At 56.4% G+C, this 19,075-nt stretch overlaps 1 protein-coding gene across 4 annotated transcripts in view; it reads right to left on the minus strand.

Moving 5' to 3' along the window:
- The window catches only part of ARHGEF11 (Rho guanine nucleotide exchange factor 11), a 106,596-nt gene that overhangs the window by 3,554 nt on the left and 83,967 nt on the right, over positions 1-19,075 (minus strand). For all 4 annotated transcript variants that reach the window (XM_056123813.1, XM_056123812.1, XM_056123811.1 and 1 more), the window contains 21 exons: positions 18,271-18,313; positions 17,147-17,243; positions 16,900-17,022; positions 13,652-13,675; positions 12,565-12,709; positions 12,248-12,344; positions 8,511-8,637; positions 6,339-6,518; positions 6,212-6,259; positions 5,908-6,095; positions 5,501-5,647; positions 5,206-5,285; positions 4,975-5,100; positions 4,488-4,605; positions 3,916-4,094; positions 3,166-3,241; positions 2,767-2,934; positions 2,288-2,378; positions 1,373-1,498; positions 968-1,077; positions 84-293 (listed from right to left, as the gene is read on the minus strand). In XM_056123813.1, coding sequence (XP_055979788.1) covers positions 84-293; positions 968-1,077; positions 1,373-1,498; positions 2,288-2,378; positions 2,767-2,934; positions 3,166-3,241; positions 3,916-4,094; positions 4,488-4,605; positions 4,975-5,100; positions 5,206-5,285; positions 5,501-5,647; positions 5,908-6,095; positions 6,212-6,259; positions 6,339-6,518; positions 8,511-8,637; positions 12,248-12,344; positions 12,565-12,709; positions 13,652-13,675; positions 16,900-17,022; positions 17,147-17,243; positions 18,271-18,313 — 2,503 coding nt within the window. The remainder of the gene's footprint in view (positions 1-83; positions 294-967; positions 1,078-1,372; positions 1,499-2,287; positions 2,379-2,766; positions 2,935-3,165; positions 3,242-3,915; positions 4,095-4,487; positions 4,606-4,974; positions 5,101-5,205; positions 5,286-5,500; positions 5,648-5,907; positions 6,096-6,211; positions 6,260-6,338; positions 6,519-8,510; positions 8,638-12,247; positions 12,345-12,564; positions 12,710-13,651; positions 13,676-16,899; positions 17,023-17,146; positions 17,244-18,270; positions 18,314-19,075) is intronic.

The following is a 19,075-nucleotide window of genomic DNA, read 5'->3' on the forward strand; positions in this document are numbered from 1 at the left end:
TGGTGAGCCTCAGAGTGGGGAAGCGTGGGTGGGGATGTCCGAAGCCATGCCACCCCCACTGCTGGGGGTACCCGGGCACTCACCGTCCTCCAGGGCCGCCTCAGCCAGGCCTCCCAGGAGCAGCGAGTCCTGGAGGGGCAGGAGGAGGGGCTCCCGGGTCCTGCCACCTCTGTTCTCTCCAGAAATGGGCATGGGAGGCTGTGGCAGCTCCTCATTGGGCACCGAGCCCTCCTGCTCGGTGGCCTCCCGCAGTGTGGGGTGCGTTCCTCTGAGCCTCTGCTGGGGCCCGGTACCTGACACAGAGCAGAACCAATGCCATCAGGTGGGGAAGTGGGGAGCTGCGGGTGGGCACACTGGCCAGCTCTGGACTCGGACAGCCGCGACCACCCATCTGCCCCTCAATGTGTTTGCTGGGCTCCAGCTAGGGTTGCTCTGGCTCCCGGCCTGTCAGTAAGTGGACAAGGGCCCCTGGAAGAGCAGAGATAGAGGTGAGAAGCAGCGGACCGGAAGATGAGAAGAGCTTGGGAAGTGTGCAGGGGTGGCGGGGGGGTTGGGGTGGGGGGCAGAGTGCAGTGGCCGCACTGCTTGGCCTGCAGAGAGGACATGTGCAGCCTTGGGGCATGGGACCCCAGCCAAGGAGGTTCCCCCCAAACCCGAGCCCTGACATTGCCCTGCACATTCTCAGCCAAGGCTGGGGCAGAGTACAGGCCTCGCACCTAGGTCCCTTATAGGGTCCCTGAGAAAATACGAAGCACCAGAAACCTCAGAGCAGATCTGACGGGGTCGACAGGCCCAGCCCAGTCACCCGGGAGCTGCTCGACTGCGACACCACGTCCCTTGTCTTCACAGCCAAGTGCTGATCCCGGTCTGAACTCGGAAGCTATCCCCCCTTCCAGGGCCTGCCTTCCTCCCTTGTCACTTCCCCCTCGCTCCCACCCCCCTCACTCAGCTCCTATCCCCCCCTTACCTGTGCCATCGAAGCCTGGACGGCTCAGGAAGGCACCGGCAGGCAGCCCCTCGGGCTCCGGGTCCCGGGGTAACACATTCATGTCGGCATCGGAGTCTTCCAGCCCCACCCTGTTGGAAGGCAGAAGCCCCACGAGGTGAGAGTCTGGCATCTGCCCAGCCCCCACCGCTGGCCTCGAGGTTGCAGTGGCTGAAGACGTTCCAAGGCAGAGGCGTGACGGGCCTGATGCAGCCAGTGGGCGAGAGAGGAAGGGGTGCTGGCCCTGATCCCACTGGTCCTCACCCTTCCCCAACGGAAGTGGGGTGTTGGGAAAGCAGACAGGGAGGGAGGTTTCAGGGGAAGGTGTGGAGTCTCCCCAGGGGTGAGGAGTGCAGCAGCAGCATAAAACCCGAGGGGGAGGCGTACCTGCTGGTCGTGGGGCTCTGGCGAGCGGGCTCCTGGGCGCTTGGGGCTGCGGGGCGGGCTGGCGCAGGGGTGGCTGCAGGGTGCCGGGTGGCCTGCCGCACGGCCTCCTCCAGGAGCTCCATCCACCTGTGGCTCGCAGGACAGAGAGCACCTGGAAATGAGACCGCGGCCCAGTGCCCGGCCATCGCTGACCCTGGGCCCCGCAGTTTTCTCCTCTGTTCTGACGGCTGCTCCTTGGGGTCTGCCACCTGCAGCTCCCCAACCCGCTGTGGGCTCTGTCTAGGCTCTACTTATGGGGTCAGGGCTACATGAGTGATGGCAGAGCAAAGAAGGCGCTTGCCTTACATGCAGTCACCCTGGTTTTGGTCTCCAGAACAACAGAGTCTCCCGAGTCCACCAGGAGTGAACCCTGAGCTCAGAGCTAGAAGTCAGCCCTGAGCACTGCCCAGGAACAGAAAGGAAAGCGTTCTTCTGGTTGTTCTCAAGATCCCTCTCCCAGAGGGAGCACTCCCCACACTGTATCTACAAACAGCCGGTCCTGCTCCTAAGGAGGGGACGGTGCAGAGTGAGCTGGGGCCAAGGTCATGGAGTCAAGGATCTAAGAGAAGGCACGTTTCTGGGGGGGGGTGGGCGTGGGCGTGTGGCTATCCCAGCTCTGTGTGGGGGCTGGTTCCTGGCGGTGCTGGGGATAGTAAGATGCTGGGAGGGACCCAACATCTTCTGCCCACTCCCGTCTGGGGCCCTGAGACGCACCTTTTACGTTCAGGTGGGGCAAAGGAGGGAGCATCGCAGTGACAAAGCCGTGGATGCCTGGGGACAAACCTGACAGCACTGTCTGCCCTGGCCCCCTTTCTGCCACCACTGCCCCATGTCCATGGGCCTAGCAGTAACGTGTGACCCTCGCTCAATCCTCACGTGTTCTTGTCTGAAGATGTCAGTGCCACCAGCTCATAGATCTGCGGGGGCCCCAGCTCGGAGGTGCAGATGATGAAGAAGGCCCGCTTGTCTGTAGGAAAGAGGGCAGGGGGGCTCTGTTCTGGGAGGCCGAGGTGCCTGTAGGCCCCGGCCCCCTGTGTAACCACCCCTCCCCTCCCCCACTCCCGTCTCTCACAGCTCCGAGGGCAGCGTACACAGGACACCTGGGAGTCTGACAACTTCCAGGTCCCTCATCCTCTAGGATTCCCCAGGAGGTAGGTTGGCGTCACACCTGTACAGATGGGGCAGGAGCCCAGAGGACTGCGGCCAGACCACTGCAGAGCCCTGTCCTGTACACGCGGTTTTCCATCCCTGGCCACAAGCAGCCTCTTACTGTCCGGACGCCCCACCCACCTGCCTACTGCCCCTGACCTGGCCCAGCCGGGCCACCTCTCTCCACAGCAGAGCCCGTGGCCCACCTGTGGCCACAGAGCGGATGAGCACAGCGTTGAGCTTGAGCACCGGGCTGAAGGTCTGCTTGCTGTCGGCGGCGCCCGCGGCGCTCTTGCCGTGGCACTTGAGCAGCAGCTTCTCGTCCTGCTTCTGCAGCAGCACCAGGAGGTCCTCCAGCAGCAGCACGTGGAGGTCTGTGGGCGGGCAGGCGGGCACTGAGTGCTCCCTGATGCCCAGTGGCCCTTCCTGCGCCCATGGAAGTCTCGAATCTGATGGCTCCCCCGGCCCTTGCTCCTGCGCTGCACTAGACACCCAGGGGAATGCCCAGCTCCTGTCACCTTTCCCTGCCCCGCCCGCCCCTTCCTGGATTCCAGAGGGAAGAGCCTGGGCACTGCGACCCCCATAGATACCGCCTGGGCACACACCTAAGGTCTTGTCCTTGCTGATTCTCCAGGTCAGGGGCCCCTCATGGATCATCCTTCTGGTGGTCAAGTCCAGGCTCTGTCAAGGAGAGTCACACGGCTTGTTTATGTGGCTGGAGTGTTAGTATAGTAAGGAGGGTGTTCGCCCTGCATGTGGCCAACTCGAGTTTGATTTCCAGCACCCAGTATGGTTTCCCCGAGCCCTGCCAGGAGTAATTCTTGAGTACAGTGACAGGAGTCAGCCTTCTGCACCACTGGGTGTGGCCCAAAAATAAAACCGAAAAACATCCGTGGGAAGTGATAGTACAGCAGGTAAGGCATTTGCCTTGCTTGCAGCTGACCCGGGTTTGGTGACTCCTGGTATTCCATACAGTCCCCCAAGCACCACCAGGGGTTAATTCCTGAGTGCAGACCCATGAGCATTGCTGGGTGAGGTGCAGGGGCTCTGCCTATGGCTTTGCCTGGATTTGTGTCTGCCCCCGCCCCACCCCCATGTCCCTGACTGTCCTTTGCGGCACCAGCCCACCCATGTGGCTTCACTCCCTTCCAAATGGGCCTCACCTCCACCTTCAGGCTGCCGCCCCTTGCCCTCCCAGGCTGAGAGTGAATGTTGATCTCTGCGGGGTGGGGCCGTGGCCCCTGCCAGGGAGGAGGGCTGCTACTGGCAAGGAAGGCGCATGTGGCCCGAGCTCCAGGGTCACAGGCCAGCAGAAGCCCGGGGTGACTCCCGCGAGCTGTGGTCTCTACTCCCACCTTGAACTCTGCAGCCAGGGGATTGCTGGCCCTCTCCAGCGAGGTGGTGTCCAGGCGCTTCTGGTAGCTCTCCAGTTGGTGCCGGTTCTCCGTCTGCTTCACGGCTTCATTCACATACTTGAGAATGGCCCGGCACTGATCCCGTGCCCGGCACAGCTTCTCGTGCTCGGAGCTGCCACCTGCCAAACAGGCCAGGGGGTGGTGTGGGGCGAGAGGCCTTGCTCTGCAGTGATGGGCATTCTGAGACTGTCTGCTCTGGGCCACACATGGCCAGCTCCACAGACTGGCTGAGAGCAACAAGGCCTGTTCCCACGAGTCGGAGGTTTCTGAGGTCTCCACACTGACAATTCCAAGGGGCTGAAAATGCTCCAAGCAGACACAGTGACCTGGGCCAACTTCTGAATTCAGCCTGGCCACCCCCCAACAGTCCCCATATATGGTTCTATTTGTCCTGCACTACACTGAGCACTGGCAGGGGGGCTATGGGTCAGGGGGCAAAGCCCATGGGCCTGGCCTGGGTGCGGGATGATGAGATGGTGGGAGGGGGTGAGTGACAGCCCGCTGGCGCCTACCCTCTGTGTGCTTGATGATGCTCTCCAGCAGCAGCGGGTACTTGGTGAGTCGCTGCATCTCGGAGATGATGAGGTCCCGCAGCTGCAGCCGCCGGCACTGAGGGTGGCTCTCGGCCTCCTACACATCGGGAGACACAGACAGGGGGATGCTAGTCTGTGGCTGGGCACTGGCCAATGGGTCCAAGGTCAAGGCGGGTGTGGACATGCTTGTGGTGGTCGCTGCTTGCTCCTTCAATATGTAGGGAAGGGGCAGGAGGGTCACAAAGGGAGATGGTGGAATGGGCCAGGTGGGGTGGGCTTGGGAGGTGGCATAAGTGCATCTGGGCAGCTGGAGCTTTGCTGGGGTGGGTGCGTGTCCGTGTCAGCGATGACATGCCATGGGGGGAGGATGCAGGGGGTGCACCCCACAGGAGGTGTGGGGTGCATGTGGCCTTCTCTTGCCCCCTACTGGACCGGGCTAGGGTCGATCTGGGCCGCGAGGACACACCTGCATGAAGAGTTGGAACCGGCTCTCCTTGCGCTGTCGGGTCTTGATCAGCTCCAGGGCGATGGACTGGGAGGAGCAGAACCGGGCGGCCACCTGCTGCAGCTCCTCGCGGGCAGGCCCATCAAACTGCACAGGCACAGTGGACAGGACCCGGCGGTGGGGGGGGGTCGGTCAGCACCGCCCACGACAGGGGCCCCCGTGCCCCCAACCCCTCCCTCCCAGCAGGCATACCCGAGCCAGCATGAGGTCCCCGACTTCTCTGATGATGGGGCCCTCCTCCCGGAGCCTCCTCATGGCTTCACACCAGGAGTCTGAGACAAAGAGGAGAGAGATGGTGCCCGGGGCCGCGTGCTGATAGACCTGTAATGCCCCGAGGCTGGGGCGCAGCAGCAGCGCTGAAAGCAGGTGCCCCGGCAGCGACCAGCATTTGGGGTAGGACTGGAGAGGGTGACCGCCTGGGGCGGGGGTGGTGGGCGCTAGAACAGAACCTTGCAGGCTGGGGCTAGGGGTTGGGGGAGCTCCTCACTGTGGATCTCAATGAGCTCGGGCAGGTTGGGGAAGAGCCGCGCCAGCTCCTCGCGGGGCAGGAGGTTCTCCTTCCGCATCCGCTGGTAGAAGATCAGGTCCAGGACCCGGAGTGTCCGCAAATGGGAAGCCTCGGTCACCATCAGCTCTGGGGGGGGGAGGGGAACGCATAGAAAACAGGTGAGCGTGTGTCCAGTCACCATCCCGATCCCCAATCCATGTGACTTTCGAGGGACAGGAGGGCTGGGTTCTGGCCGTGACTTTCATGCGAGGGCCAGGACCAATGACTGCAGTGGACTAGGCAGCTCCTGGGTCCTGTTCTCTCCCCTCCCTTCTGCCTCATGCGACTGGGGGCTTGGGGTGCTCCTGGATGGTCTCCATAGAAATGGGGGGGCAGAGTCTCCTCACCATTGATGACCTCCTGCCGGTCCACCTCCCTCTGGCTCAGGCTGGCCACCACGTCCTTGCCCACTGTATGCTGCCAGTTCTGGGCATCTAGCTCTGGCTCCAGGTCAGAGAGTTGGCCAAGGTCATCCTCCAGAAGGTGAGGGAGGAGGCCATCTGCGCAGAACCCCAAGCTGGGGGACTCGATGCTCCTGAGGAAAACAGGCAGTTCAGCGTCTGCTGCCCACCTGTATGTATCTCGCCAGGGACAACATGATATGGGGGTATCAGCGAGCACAGCAGGACACAGGCGCAGCCCAGCACTCACCTGCGACCCATTTTGGGGGTGAAGGGAGGGGTTGGGTTCTCCAGAGACCTGCGGAGAGAGGGGTCCCCTCAGCCACATGGCCCTGCACCTGTACAGGGCTCTGCAGGGAGCACTGGGCGCTGCCCACCTAGCTGAGAGGCTGGAGGCGGAGGACGATGCTGACTGGTGCAGGCGGGCGGCCTCGGCTGCGGCGTCCATGTCCACGTCGCTGCGGGACCGTGGCACATTCTCTGCCTTCCGGGACCGTTTCATCTCCTCCCGGCCCTTGAGGCTTTCTGAGCGGCCCAGACGGATCTCGGCACGAGCACTGGGGGGGGCAGAGAAGGGCACTCTGGGTTCAAGGTCCCAGCCACCTCTCACCCGTGGGCCCTCGGGGCACTCAGTGATGTGGACTTTGGCCCAAGTGCACAGGGCCAGGTCGGAAGAGCCCTGCGTAGCCACCCCCATTCCCGTCCTCAGCCCAGACCCAGCAGGACGGGAACCCGGGAAGAGCTGAGTCTGACTCGGGTCCAGATGCCCACAACTGCCAGTCCCTCACTGGACTCTGCTTGAGGCCCAGGGCTGAGCAATCTCCACAGCCACATTCTAGGGTGCTGCTTGCTGCTGAGGTGCAGCTCTCCTACAGGGATGGGCTTCTTTTCCCCTCTCAGGAGAGCTGCTGTACCCAGCGCCCTCTAAGGACAGGTGGGCCAGCCTCTGTCTGCTCTGCTGGGCCCCATGTGTCTCTGAGATGAGGGGACTCTTTTTTTTCTCCTGTGAGGGTACTCTTTTTTTCCCCCCCTTTTTGGGTCACACCTGGCGATGCACAGGAGTTACTCCTGGTTCATGCACTCAGGAATTACTCCTGGCGGTGCTCGGGGGACCATATGGGACGCTGGGAATCGAACCTGGGTCGGCCGCGTGCAAGGCAAATGCCCTACCCACTGTGCTATCGCTCCAGCCCTGAGGGGACTCTTTTTGAGTCCTGCAGAACCTTGCCCCAGGAGAGGGTTTTTGAGGGCTTCAAGAATGTTCCTCTGCAAATGCTCTCAAATGTTTTCTCAAAAGGCTGATATAGTCTCAGATCTGGTATATCTGTAAGCACATACACGCCACAGCAATCATATCCTGCAGTATCCAAAATAAATGACCCAGAACGGAGTGTAAACCTAACCTGTGTAAACCTACCTTCATTTCCCCTTAATCTCGCTATGGCATCAATTTGTAATCTGCATTACATTTATAAGGCTTACTATTAAGCTGGAATGTTTGACCATCCCTTATTTCGGAGAGAGGAGAAAGGTGACTATATCCTGAGTCACTGGGAGTCCGGCTCAGTGTACACAAGAATTATCTCTGCACACACCAGTCCACAGTTACACGCCTCCAGGGTGACGGAAGGAACGAGAAGCACGTTTGCGTCTATGAGCAACTTTCACCCGAAGTGTGGGCTGGAGAAACAAGACGTGACTTGACTGAGGTCACAACAGTCTAGAACAAGTCCTAGAGTAGTTTCACTGCAAGATGAGGTTCTTTCTTCTCCTTTTTTCGGGGGGGTGGGGGGGGGGGCGGCAACCCCAGTGATGCTTACAGATTACCCCTGGCGGAGTAAGGAGACCCTATGTGGGGCTGGGAATCAAACCCAGGGTGGTTGTGTGCAAGGAGAGGGTCCTGCCTGCTATACTCTCTCTCTGACGCCTAGAGAAGGGTCTGCATTTCTGCTGGGTTAGGCACAGATGCTTATACTGCCTGCCTCTAAAGCAGCCCCCAATGAGTGCACTTCAGGCCCCGCCACGCACCACAGGGTGTGGCTCAAAAACAAACCTCCACTGACCCTTAGCTCCAGCTCTCCTCCTTACCGGAAGAGAGAACAGTCTGCCTGCCCTCCTCCTTCCCCTACTTGTCTTCTTCTGTAGCTGCGTCAGGAAGCGCTTCCTGACTGGCAGCTCAGTGCTGCTTAGCTCATTTCTTGGACGGAGATGCAGTCCTCCCAGAAATAATTTTTTTTTTCTTTTTGGGTTACACCCAGCGATGCACAGGGGTTAATTACTCCTGGCTCTGCACTCAAGAATTACTCCTGGTAGTGCTCAGGGGACCATATGGGATGCTGGGAATTGAACCCACGTTGGCCGCATGTAAGGCAAATGCTCTGCCCGCTGTGCTATTGCTCCAGCCCCCAGAAAGGAGAATTTCTGAGATGTCAGAGGGGGAATCCAAAGGAAACACCTGCAGCCCCGGGGGTAGGAGGCGGGAAGGTTCTGGAGCAGCGGGGCAAGGGAGCCAGAATGACAGCAGCCCCTACCCCCACAGTCCCCACTACCTGTCACTCTCTAGCAGGTCCTCAGGGAAGCTGCCCGTGGAGAGCCGCTGGGTGCCTGGTTCCGGGGCATCATACTGCTGGTTGTTCTCGAAGTGCTGGATGATGTTCCTCACGTTGCCAGGCTTGACTGAAAGGAAAGGAGAGTGGCGGGGACTCTGCTTTCCACATGGGGTGGATGCCTTGGGGCCCCTGCGCTTCCCCCAGAGCCCAGAAGAGAGAGCAGCGAGCAAGCACGACGAGAACAGCATGGACGGAGGAGGGGGGATGTGGTTCTAGCCTAGGCTTTTCCATGGACACGCGCGTGGCACAGTCACTGTGCCGTCCCAAGGCTCCATGCCCTTCTCACGTGCTGAAATGAGAGGGTCTGGAAATACATTTTCTACAACAATTTCTGTTGCCTCCCTTGTTCCGCATTGCAGTGACTCTCTCTCGTGCTTGAAAACCATGTTTCCCCCAGGAGCCAAAGGTTACAAAATGAGACGAGGACAAAACCACAAGTGACTTGCCCACATCACCAAATTCGACCCAACATTTTCCAAGTTTCTATCACTCTCAAGAGTTCAGTTCCCGCACTGTCATAGACTCTCCTTCCTGAGGACCACCCCCACCCCCCTCTAACAGAAAGAACACTCTTGACATTCCGAGTCCAGTTCTTTCTCAAAGCTAGGATCAAAAAAAGCTATTCCTGTTCAGAGAAACAGAGTAGGCACGGTGGAAAGTGAAAAGGTAGGTGTGAAGACATGTGGGCTGCGGGGAGGAAACCCAGGTCAGGTTCAGTGGTTGTCACCTGCAAAGCTGAGCAGCCCAGCCCGAGGTCTGTGGCCTGCAGCGGGGGCCGGAAAGGTTATTCAGCTTGGCCGTGCAGTGGTGTGGAGGCTACAGAAATACCCCTGGGGACTTGGCCCTATCCTGATGTTGGGCTCTGTCTGCTCAGCTTCTGACTGTGCACGTGCAAAAGCCAACGGCCTGGTTGGCAGGTGGACACAATGGGTGGTTGGTAAGTGTTAAGAGGCGGCTGCCCCTCACTCCCACTTGTGGTCAGAAATCTGCTGGCCCCCTGCCTCATGGTGTAGGTGGGTCTCGGTTTAACTGTGGGGCTCAGGAGGCAGAGCTGTGCAAAAACCAAAAGCCACCAAGCTTGGTCCAGTGCTGCCACTCCCAGGGGCTCAGTGGGACTGTCTTTAGGGCACATGTATTGTCTTGTGATATTCGGGCTGTGACAAGGCCCAAGTGTGGCCAGATCCGGTAAGATCTGTTAACGGTAACGAAGAGCAACAGGGAAACAGGTGGAAAGAAACTTATGATTTTTTTTCCCTTTTTGGGTCACACCAGCGATGCACAGGGGTTACTCCTGACTCTGCACTCAGAAATTACTCCTGGCGGTGCGTAGGGGACCATATAGGATGCTGGGAATTGAACCTGGGTTGGACGTGCAAGGCAATGCCCTACCTGCTGTGCTATCGCCCTAGCCCCAAGAAACTCATTTTTAAAAACTGCAAAATTTCACAGAAAAGCTTTGCTCTTCTTCCTCTATTTTCTGAATGATAAAGAAAACAAAGGTTCATCTATCTATCTATAGATATAGTTGTTGCTGCTTTTGTTTGGTGTTTGGGCCACATCTGGCAGCGCTCAGGGCTCAATCCTGGCTCTCCACTCAGGGGTCACTCTTGGTGGGGCTCACGGGACCATATATGGTTCCAGGAAACAAATCCAGGTTGGCCACATGCAAAACCAAGTGCCTGACCCACTGCACTATCGCTCCAGCTCCAAAGGCAAATATTGTTACTATCACCAATAAATTGTCCCAAAAGCTAATGGCCCTAGTGGTTATAATTCTCCAAAATTGAGGTTTATTTATTTATTTTGCCTTTTGGGTCACACCTGGCGATGCACAGGGGTTACTCCTGGCTTTGCACTCAGGAATTACTCCTTGTGGTGCTCAGGGGACCACATGGGATGCTGGGAATTGAACCTGGGTCGGTGGCGTGCAAGGGAAATGCTCTGCCTATTGTACTATCACTCCAGCCCCCAACTGAGGTTTATTAAAAAAATTTTTTTTTAAGGCTCTGGCAGGTGTTTGGTCTTTAACATGGATTAAGATTTGCCTGGTGTCCTGGCAACTTCAATTTCTTTTCTTTTTTTTTAAATGGGGCGGGAGCACGCCTGGAGGCACCTGGGGACCACTCCTGGCTCTGTGTCAGGGGCATCATTCCCACAGGGGCTCAGAGACAGAGCCAAACCTCTAGCATGCGATACATGCACTCAGCCCACTGAGCTCACTCTCTGGCTTGTCCTGGGAGTTTTAGAACATCAAACAGAAGCTTGGCTCAAAGAGATGGTGTGTACTCTCTCTCCTACTGACACAGCACACAGCCTCCCTGTGGCATTCCTGGTGAGCTCAGAAGATGCTTGGAGTGCCTCCGACTGAACCAGGGTTGCTGCATGCAAGGCAAGCATCTTCCCCTCTGTACTATCTATGTGGCCACGGTTTTTCATTACTGAAACAGCAGTGCTGGTGAGTCAAAGCAGGTGGAGATGCCACAATGAAAAGCACAGGAGGTGAAAGAAAGAAAAACATCTGCAAGAAAAAAACTGCTAGTGACCTGGGATTTATTGGAAGAAAAGGGAAAAAAAAATCTCCTATCCCCTTCAGAGAGGAGAAGTTCAGTGTCATTTTAAGAACTGGTGCTGGATATTACAATGTGTGAGGTCCCCTTGGGGAGAGAGATGCCACGTTTGTGTAGCCCACCAGGAGAGGGGACATAAGGAATGAGGAAGACCTTGGCCAGGGTGACCGCCAGGGGCAGAGGAGGCACCTCTGGACCTCCTGGGAGTGATCTGTGTCCTGGAGCAGTTCTAGCAACCAGGTGAAACATGGGAGAGATGGTGAGGAAAAGGAGGGAAAGGGACAGGGCAGGAGGTGAGGAGGAAAAGGGAAGTGGGGAAGAGAGGATCTGGGAAACGGAAACTCAAGACTAATGCAAAGAAAAACCCAAAGAAAATGGTCCTTTTACCTTCCACAGGGGACAAGGGATTATGAAATGCTAAGACAAAACAAAACACAACAAAGCCAAAAGTAAACCATGGAAAGATGAAAAGTCAAGTTAATGTTTCAAGAGTCAAAATAAAAATCACATCAAGCTGGAAAAAGAAAAGGTACTGGCAAGGCCAGGGTTGATCTAGAAGAATCCCTTCCTTCCTCCCTTCCCCTCGGCCTCAATTTCAGAAAATGCAGCTCAACCCTAAGGGCCTTCCAGAATCCACTAAGATTGGAATCTTCGGTGCTGATGGGAGGCCAGAAGCAATGTCTAGATACAGCTGGAGGATCCCAACACTGGGACCAAGTTTTGGGTTACCGAGTGCATCAGTGGGTCCTTTGCACCCCAAATCTGCTCTGCACCCACCTAACTTAAGACAGGTTCAAGCTCCTCCGGAGCCCTTAAGAGTTTCTGATGTAGGACCCCACAGCCCAGAGAGCCCACGGTCAAAAGCAAAAGGGCATTAGTGGTGACTAGAGCAACCTCTGCCCTGGGGATCACTCCTCCACACGGCAGCTACCCTCGCCCAGTTCCCACACTCAGGTGCTCTTTTGTGGCTTCCCGTAAGGCTCCATGGAACCGAGGCAGTCACCTGTACCTTCGAGATAGCTCCCAAGACACAGGAAGCCCACCTGCCAATGTGCTGAACTGTGAGGGGCCAAGGTGTCTGCCTGAGGTCGTTGCCCCCCAAACACTCACTGCTTTGGGAAGAGCTTTTGGGTTTCCCGATGTACTTGAGGATGGGGTTTCGCTTCTTGTCCTCCAGGGCATCCTTTTCCTTCTTGGAGTTGCTGCCCTGTTGAGACAAGATACTGGGATCTGAAGAAGGTCCCCGTACCCAGGCCCCTAAGACTGCTCTAAGCAAAGAACCGGAGAGGAGCCCCTGCTGGCCCCGAGCCAGTGGGTCCACCCAGTCTGGAGGAAGGGTGTGATGGCCCCCGCATTCAGAAAGTGTCAGGATGAGAGAGAGAAGGCCACAGAGCGGGGACACCGCAGCGGACGGCATGAGCTGTCACCTTTTTGGTCTTGGGAAAGAAGGGCAGCCACTTGTCCTTGTCAGGAGCAGACGGGACCTTTTCGGCGGTGCTGGAAGGCCGAACATCTCGAAGTCGGATCCCAGCGTGGCTCATGTAGGTGCTGAGGGCAAAGTCCATGGGGGCGCTGTAAGAAGGATGGGGGTGGGGGCGGTGAGCTGGTGAGTCCAAGAGCTGAGTCACATCCCTAAGCTGAATTTCTCCTAATGGGGGGTCGGTGGTCTGTGTGTGCCAGTTTTTTTAAAGTGCAGGCCAACCAGTCCCGAGCAGAGCAGCTGGGTGCACGGGGGCTCATGGCTAATCCCCTCCAGCACACACAATAGGAGGGGCACTGGGAAAGAAGACCTGCTACTCCCTCGGGGAGAGGAAGAGACGGAAGGGAGTTGTCAAGGGGCTTCCAACGGCCATGGATGAGACTGTCCAGAGCTCTGCTCACAAATCCATTTGGCTCTTAATTCAGCAGATAGATGAGCCACTTTGCTGATGCTGTGCAGCAAATGCTTCAGCCCGGCTTTCCTCTCCTTTGAACCAGACCGTTAACCCCATCTACTCTCCCTTACTTAGTCTGTGGATGTCCAGGCAAAGCACATTCGCTGCTGGGATATAAGGGCACGTGAGGAGGGGGGCCAAAAACACACACACACACACACACACACACACACACACACACACACACACACACACCAAAACAAAAAAAAAACACATAAAAAACCCCCAAAACCCAAACAGAACAAAACAATAGAAACAAAACAGAGGCCAGGCACCAAGGCATGAATAAGGGCAGCTCCCTGTAAGAGGGACCTCACACACAGGTACAGCCTGGGCTGTTCCTTTGGGTGTCAAAGAAGAGACTGGGCTGGGACTGCCAGGAGTGACAGTGGCCAGCTCCCTTCACAATGGTGAGCGACCTCCTATCTGTTGTGCTCTAGACACCAGGAAACTGAATGTACACAATGTGTGGGGTGGCCAGGCAGGGAGACCCCTCCCAGGGACCAGCAGAGCCACGAAACTCCACATCTCAGTTGCACCCCTTCCTGCCCTGAACCTGCACCACAGCTCCGCCACTCACCTCCTCTCTTCTTCGTATTTGGACCTGGAACAGAAGAGAGGGAGAGATGACACGGACCCCACAGCAGAGGCACCTGCCTGTTCTCAATGGCAAGGACCATGCGTCCTCTGCTGGGGGCGGGGGAGACAGTGCCAGACTCAATTTCTGGATCTCAGCTCTGAGCAGGTCTGCGCCCTGGTGGGTAAGAGCATGCATCCTGGAGGGCAGGAAGCAGCTAATTCTTTTTTTTTTTCCTGCTTTTTGGGTGACACCCGGCATTGCACAGGGGTTACTCCTGGCTCTGCACTCAGGAATTACTCTTGGTGGTGCTCGAGGTAACATAAGGAATGCTGGGTTTTGAACCCGGGTCAGTCACGTGCGGCAAATGCCCTACCCACTGTGCTATCACTCCAGCCCCAATCAGCCAATTCTTGGCATGCAGGAAAAGGGACAGATTCCTGCCTGCTTTGGACTTGGAAGCTATTATGGAGGGAGAGGTTCCTCCTGAGCCCACCAGGGTGTATGTTAGGAGGACGAGGCTGTGGGAGAGGAGACATAGAGACCTGAGGCCTGACTTGAAGAAACAGCTGTGGAGGAGGCAAAGGGTAAAGGCCATAGGATCTGTGAACACGACTACAGGCTGGGACCTACACCAGCGATCTCCACATGCAACCACCTGATTCTCAAAATAATCCACGAGTGACTAGCTGCTGAAGCACTGTTTACTAAGACAGAAGCTTCACCGCCTTAAGCAGAAGCTGCTGTGAGTGAGTTGCGGTGTGGTCATTAATGCTAGAGTGTTCTGGGGCGCTGACCATCTCAGCCTCTGCTCCTGCAGAGTCCTGCCATTCTCTGACTGAGAAGGAAATGTAGGCTAGAAAGACCTGGGATTGAAGTTCAGAGCCTGGCTTTCCTGTGCCACCCCAGTGACATATGGGCTGGAGAGATAGTACAGTGGGTAGGGCACTGGCCTTGCATGCAGCTGACCCAGGTTCAATCTCCAGCACCCCATATGGTTCCCCCCCACCCACCCCAAGCCAGCCAAGAGTGACCCTGAGTGCACAGACATGAGTTAGCCTTGAGCATCACCAGGTATGTTTGGCCTACAAACATCCAGAACAGGGGGCCAGAGTGATAGTATAGTGGGTAGGGCATTTTGCCTTGCAAGCAGGCGACATGGGTTCGATTCCCGGCATTCCAGAAGGTCCTCCATGCACTGCCACAAGTAATTCCCGAGTGCAGAGCCAGGATAACTCCGGAGCATCACTGGGTGTGACCCCCCCCCCCAAAAAAAAAATCCAGAACATGCCAAAAACAGATGGATTTTCTTTTTTATTGGTTTTCGGGCCACACCTGGTGGTGCTCAGAGGATCATATGGGGTGCAGGGTGTTTGACCCGGGTCAGCCACGTGCATGACAAGTGCCTTATCTGCTGCACTATTGCTCTGGCTTCCTGAGACAAATTTTCTACCCAGGAAGGCTCCTTGAAACCCTCGTGCTTTAGTAAAACCATGGCATTTTCCTGTGCTTGTGCTGGGAATCTAATCTAAACCTCAGGCAGGCAAACGTTCAACTGCTGAGGCATACCCCCAGCTAAACCGAGGCTTCTGGTATACTCCAGTCTCAAGTTTTAGGAAATCTTTCTGTTGGTTCTACTGCCAAAACAATTCTCAAGGGCTGAAGAGAGAGAGTCTAGTGGGCAGGGCACTTGCCTTACACGCAGATGACGGGTTTGATCCCTCAGCCCTCATACGGTCCTGAGCCGAAGCTAACCTCTCACTGCCCCAAGGGCTCCCCAGTCAGTCACTGAGCATGATGAGGTGACAGGCACTGATGCCCATAGCCTCCACGCGCGGTGCTCCATCCACGTGGGTCACTCTGCTTTTAGCTGTTCCTCACATGAATCCAACATGCACTCACCTTGCCCGGTTATTCCTGTCTGGGATGCGGACCCCCAGGTACCTTCAAGGAGCTCACCCTGACCGAGCGATTCTCTGGATGAGGCTTATCCTGGTCATTCTATTTAAATTTGCAGTCCACTCACCCCGGTGCACTCGCCCCCGCCCTCCCCTACCCCTGCCCTTTGCCTGCACTATTTTCCCTCTCACTACTTGACTTTTTACTTTTTTTTTTCTTTTTGGGTCACACCCTGTGATGCACAGGGGTTACTCTTGGCTTTGCATTCAGGAATTACTCCTGGTGGTGCTCGGGGAACCATATGGGATGCTGGGAATCAAACCCGGTCGGCCATGTGCAAGGCAAACGCCCTACCCGCTGTACCATTGCTCCAGCCCCACCACTTAAAAATTTTAACACGTTTTTGTTTTTTGGGCCACATCTAGTGATGTTCAGGGATTACTCCTGATGGAGCTTGGGTGTCTGGATGGAGTGCTAGAAACTGAACCAGGGACCACTGCGTGCAAAGCCAAGTGCCTTAACCCCTGTACTATCTCACTGGTTCCAGTTTATGTTAATGCAGTGCCAAGGATTGATCTCAGAGCCTCAGGTATACAAGGCATAAGCTTTACCACTGAGCCACAACACAGACACAGGGTTCATGCAATTTGCCATACCCTGCTTTCTCTTACTATTGTTAACACAAACTCCAGTCCAGGCCCCAAGAGAGCCCGGGTTACGAATGCACCCCAGTAGCCTACAACAGTGTTTATCACACTGCAAGGACTCCACAAGTGACGGGTGAGTTCAGATATCTGCTGAGGCACTGGAGGAGGTCTAGTCCGACTTCTGTCCTAAGAGATGAGACTGGGGTCACGCCTACTTAGGAGAGAAGCAGTGCTGGGGCAAGCCCACTCACAAGCCTGGACGCAGCCCTACAACATCCTCACTTCAGAAAATGAGACTGGAAAACAGTCCGAGCAGATGTGCTAAGAGAGGCCCATGTCTGAAGTCACCAGAACTAACGTGTCAGTCTCCCATCAGTCCTCTCTGTCTCCTGAAGGAGCTCTGGACACTGGAGACGCATGACGTGGCCCTCACGCTCCTATTAGGAGCAACTGTGAGCAGGATCGGGAGGGGAGGAGGGCAAGACGCTGTTTCTTACTGAGTTCCCTAGCCAATGGTTTGCCGAAAACCACCCAATTAGCAACAGGAGTCCCGGGATACACACCGGAAGGCAGGACCCATCTGCCGCCACGGGAGAAGGAGAATCACACCAGAAGTGGGAGAGGGGAAGACACTGACAATCAGACCCCAAAGCCCTGTCAGCGTGTTGAGCTGGGGAACGGGGAGGGGAGGGACCGGACACTCACAGAATATCCCCCAGGGCAGCCAGCTGCTTCTCGGCCACGTGGCGCTCTCGGAGGGGGTCACCGTCCAGTTCCAGCAGGTCGTTCTCACCGTACAGGCTGCCCAGTCCCAGAGTGCGCTTTGTTCTGAGCCAGAGAGAAACAAATGTACACAGAGGCTCTCGTGCAGCCCAGGAAAGTGCAGCCAACGCACCCAGAGCCACAGTCCCCGCAGTGAGGGGGACCGGCCGGACACCAGAAGGTGGGCAACCTGTAGTCGAGGATCTGCTCCTGGATCTCCGGCATGGCTGCCTCTTGGGCATCACAGAAAAAGGCGCGCACATCTTCACCACTGCGCAGGCGCAAATCTGTATGGGTGGCAAAGAGAAGACAGAGATGGGGGGGGGTGACATGGGGGTGGCTGGAGCATCTCTAGTTCGGCTCTGATGGGCCGGGCAAGGGGGCTGGCTTTCCGGCCTCCTCTTAGCCAAAGGAGGTAGGCAGCCCCAGGTCCATCCTGAATGCAGGATCCCAAGAAAGGGAAAACTAAGCCTACTTCCGGATGTTCTATGCTTTACGAAGGGTGAAAACAGTAAAGCTCTTCTTGTCACTGTGTCCTGCAATTATGAGACTGCTTGATCTCACAAGATACACTACCTCAGTCTGCCTTCTCCTTCTGCCCCAGAGCCAGCTCACAGGCTGGGAAAGGCCTCAGCTCTCAACAGAAGCTGGGGGGCTGGCCTGTCCTGCATCGAGGTGCCTGGGTGTGGTTGGCTCCCTAATGCTCTGCCCAAGTTCCCTGTGCTGTGTGTTTGGCCTTCCTGGCCCTCAGGCTGATAGCCGTGAGCACCTGTGAGCACCTTCTCAGCAGACCTCCTCCCTCCTTACCCTCCCTTAGCTCCCCGACTCAGACTCAAGACTGACACAGGGCCTGAGAAAGCCCTGAGAGCACAGGGTCCTCAAGGTGGGATAAAGGCCCTGGGCTCGGCAGTTCTCACTTATTTTGGTTTTGGGGTCACACCTGGCAGTGTGCAGGAGCCCAGGGCACCATATCCAGTGTCGGAAATCAGACCTGGGGTCTCCTGCATGCATAGCCTGTGACCAAGCTCTCTGGTTCAGTTTTGTAGCTTTAGAAAAGTTACCCAGAGGATTCTAATTGTTTACTGGACGAGGAATCTCCAGTTAAGTCCAGATGAGCAGAATGAGGGCCAAGTGAAGGTGGGCTGGCAGAGTGACCCCATGCCTCCTAAAGTGTTGTGCCCCTCCGCCCCAGGCTTGCTCACGGTCAACACGGAGGACTTCCGAAGGAACTCCCCAAATACAGGGATTATGTCCCCTCTGTCCTTGGAACCTTTGGAGGACCAAGGACAAGATGGAACCAATGAGCCAACTCACCGATTTCAGCCTGCAACATCTCTGGGATCTTCACTCTCAGAGGCTGCAACAGAGAAGGCAAAGGTGGTTAGGGTGATTTTGGAGGAGACAGGGACATGCGCTGGGACAGGGCCCTCTCTCCCGCAGAGTAGACTACTGGGCCGGGGCACCCGATGAATAAACTCTGTGGTTGAGCCTGTGCTCTTGGACATCAGGGCACGTGAAACAGATATTCCCCAGAGCGGGCAGGTGTTAACTGAGTAGGTGAGGTTAGAGTCTGCCCTTCCCCTTACCTTTTTTTGGTTTGCTTGTTTTGGGTCACATCTGGTGATATTCAGGGGTTACTACTGGCAGTGCTCAGGGGACCACATGGGGTGCTGGGGATCAAACCCGGGTTAGCCGCATGCAAGGCAAGTGCCTTACCTGCTGTACAATTGCTCTGATCGACCTCCCCTATTTCTTTTTTTTTTTTTTATTATTATTAGTGAAACACCATGAGGTACAGTTGTAGATTTACAAATTTTTGTGCTTGGGTTTCGGTCATACCATGATCAAATACCCATCCCTCCACCAGTGCCCATTTTCCACCACCAGGATAATATCCCTCCCCTCCCCATCCCCCCACATCCCCCCCGCCACTGTGGCAGGGCATTCCCTTTTGTTCTCTCTCTCCTTTTGGGTGTTGTGATCAGCAAAAGAGGCATTGAGTGGCAAACATGTTCAGTCCAGTCTACTTTCAACCTGCATCTCCCCTCCTGGGAGGATCCTCCAAACACCCTCCATTTGGTGTTCCCTTTTCTATCTGAACTGTCCTTTCCCCTAGAAT

The sequence above is a fragment of the Sorex fumeus genome, unplaced genomic scaffold, assembly GCF_029834395.1.
Source record: "Sorex fumeus unplaced genomic scaffold, SorFum_2.1 ptg000047l, whole genome shotgun sequence".
Lineage (NCBI taxonomy): Eukaryota > Metazoa > Chordata > Mammalia > Eulipotyphla > Soricidae > Sorex > Sorex fumeus.